Below are 2,289 nucleotides of genomic sequence, written 5' to 3' on the forward strand. Positions count from 1 at the left end.
ATCCCTGTCAACCCATGACCAGAGGAAATATTTTGCTCACCCAGTCCTGCCTCAGTCTTCATCCCTGCTTCCGGGGATGGGTCCGGCACAGAGACCTGGCTACAGAACAAGCAGTTAATCCAGCCTGCCCCACTCAACCCTACAGCCCAATGGGCCTATGTGTACCAAGCACAGCCCCCCACCCCAACAAGCAGGCAGGAGCCAGCCAAGCCCATATGCCCAGCTGGCAGCTGGTTTGGCGATGATGGGGTACAAAGCCAAGCACCTTCAGCCCTGCGAAGGCACAGCACCCCCAGGGCCTCTGGCACCCATCACAATGGTCTGGGGAGTGGTGGGACAGAACACAAGCCTGCTGGGGTCTCACATCAGCTCTGGGCTGCTCCAGACCAGGGACCACACAGACCCCGGTTACCCACTCACACATGACGGTCAACCCCAGCCCCATCAGGATGCAGAGGGACTGGGACCTGACACAGAGTAGAGAGCACGGGGGTCTGGCTCTAGCATAGCTGGGGACAGGCAGGGCTCTGCCATCCCTGCCAGCTACACAGGGCCAGGCTGCCCCCGGGCGGGACAATGCCTGTGTCCCTGCAGGCTGCCAGCATTGGGCTGGGGAGCAGGCAGGGCAAGCCAGGGCCAGACAGGCACAACCTCCCCAGGCGAGGAGACAGGACAGAGGGAGAGCCAGTGGCTCTGTGCCTCTCCAGGGCAAAGACAAGGAGACGGCTACAAAACCAGGAGCACTTGTTTGCAGCAGAGCAAACCAGACACAGCTGGGATCCAGTGGTCACAGCGCCAGGGCAGGAGGCATCACAGAGAAGGGAAGAGAAAATGGGTGCTGTGCACTACCCCTGACTGGCTGCACAGGGCAAAGAACAGCACCCAGCACCCCTCAGCACAGCCCCGGCTCCCTCCTCTGTCCTCACACAGGGAGAAGCAGGTGAAACTCACCAAGCTCTGCCCAGCCACCCCCACAGCTCCACGCCAGGCTCACAGGACATTATGCTCCATGTAAAGGCACTGCCCAGACATCACGACCACCCCAGCGAGGTTTTAACAGTGCCACAAGCTGCATTAGACCTGCTGTGTCTGCATTATCATGGCACAGCTTGGCATCTCCAGCTGGTGCCAGCAGTGCCCAGCAAGTCGTGGCTGGGATATGCAGCCTGCTGCTGCCCTGGTGCACGCTCCCCTTACCTGGGCTTTTTAACAAACACATCATCATGATCCTCCACTGAGCGCAGCAGGAGAGAAAGGAAGAGACAGAGTCAGTCTGTGGCCATCAAGGACGAGGCACAGCAGGAAGGAAAGGCAGGAAAACTGCCCTCTCCTCCCACCGCCCTCCTGCCCCAACACACAGCCCTACCTGGGCACGGTGCAGAGCACAGCCCCAACCCAGCGGCACCACCATGAGCACACACAGATCCCTGGGCAGCTCCCACCGGCTCAGAGGGGCCACATGGGGCCAAAACCCCTGTGCCACAACACCCCACAACCTCTGCCAGGCACTCCCTGTCCTGTCAAAGTCCAGCACCCCCAGGCAGTCCATCACCGCTGGGCCCTGAGGGAACTTACATCCGTCTGTGCCCGTGAGCCGGGCCAGTTTGCGGAAGGAGCGGGACTGGGAGGGCCCAGTCCGGGGGTAAAACAGCCGCAACTTCCCAGGGTCACACACGGGTCTCCTGGGGGGGTCCAGCGGCTCTGGGGGCTGCCTGTGAGTGACAGAGGCAGGCGCTCAGCCAACACCACGCACAGCCCCTGCCCTGCACTGCAGCACTGGGCAGTGATCGCAAAGGTGCCTTCAGAGACACCAAGCCCTTTGCCAGATGTTGGCACTTACCACCACATCTCCCCTGTACCCCAGCCAGCCCCATGGGTTTCCCTGTGGCATTAAAAACAACGGCGGTACAACAGTCAGTGGTTGACACGTGGCTCAGTGCATCCCTCCCTATGCACCCCCAGCCCCAGAGAGGCATAAGCCCCACAAAGATGCCATCAGCACTACTTCATGAACAGCCTCGCAGCCCCCCACAGGACACTGTGCCCCAGACATGTGTCCAGCACCTCCCAAAACCCCAGCAAGGTGTTGCCAGTGCCACCAGCTGCCCCTACCCATTACATCCAGGACATCTTGGTGCAGCTCAGCCTCCCCAGCTCAGTGCCAGCAGTGCCCAAGGGTCCTGCCCAGCACACCCAGCACGGGGATAACACGCTCTAAGGACATCCCTGTTTGGGGACAGCCAGACTGGCAGGGGGGGGGCCGGGCAGGGCCCTCCCCCGGGGACCGGC

General features: G+C 61.6%; 1 protein-coding gene across 1 annotated transcript in view; it reads right to left on the minus strand.

Annotated features, from left to right (window-relative positions):
- Positions 1–40: 40 nt before the first annotated feature.
- LOC104402889 (PDZ and LIM domain protein 7-like) overlaps positions 41–2,289 on the minus strand; it is a gene marked incomplete at its 3' end in the record, with an annotated part of 11,787 nt that continues 9,538 nt past the window's right edge. Inside the window, exon 5 of the mRNA XM_010010881.1 lies at positions 41–99. Coding sequence (XP_010009183.1) covers positions 41–99 — 59 coding nt within the window. The remainder of the gene's footprint in view (positions 100–2,289) is intronic.

The sequence above is a fragment of the Nestor notabilis genome, unplaced genomic scaffold, assembly GCF_000696875.1.
Source record: "Nestor notabilis isolate BGI_N333 unplaced genomic scaffold, ASM69687v1 scaffold20543, whole genome shotgun sequence".
NCBI classification, from domain to species: domain Eukaryota; kingdom Metazoa; phylum Chordata; class Aves; order Psittaciformes; family Psittacidae; genus Nestor; species Nestor notabilis.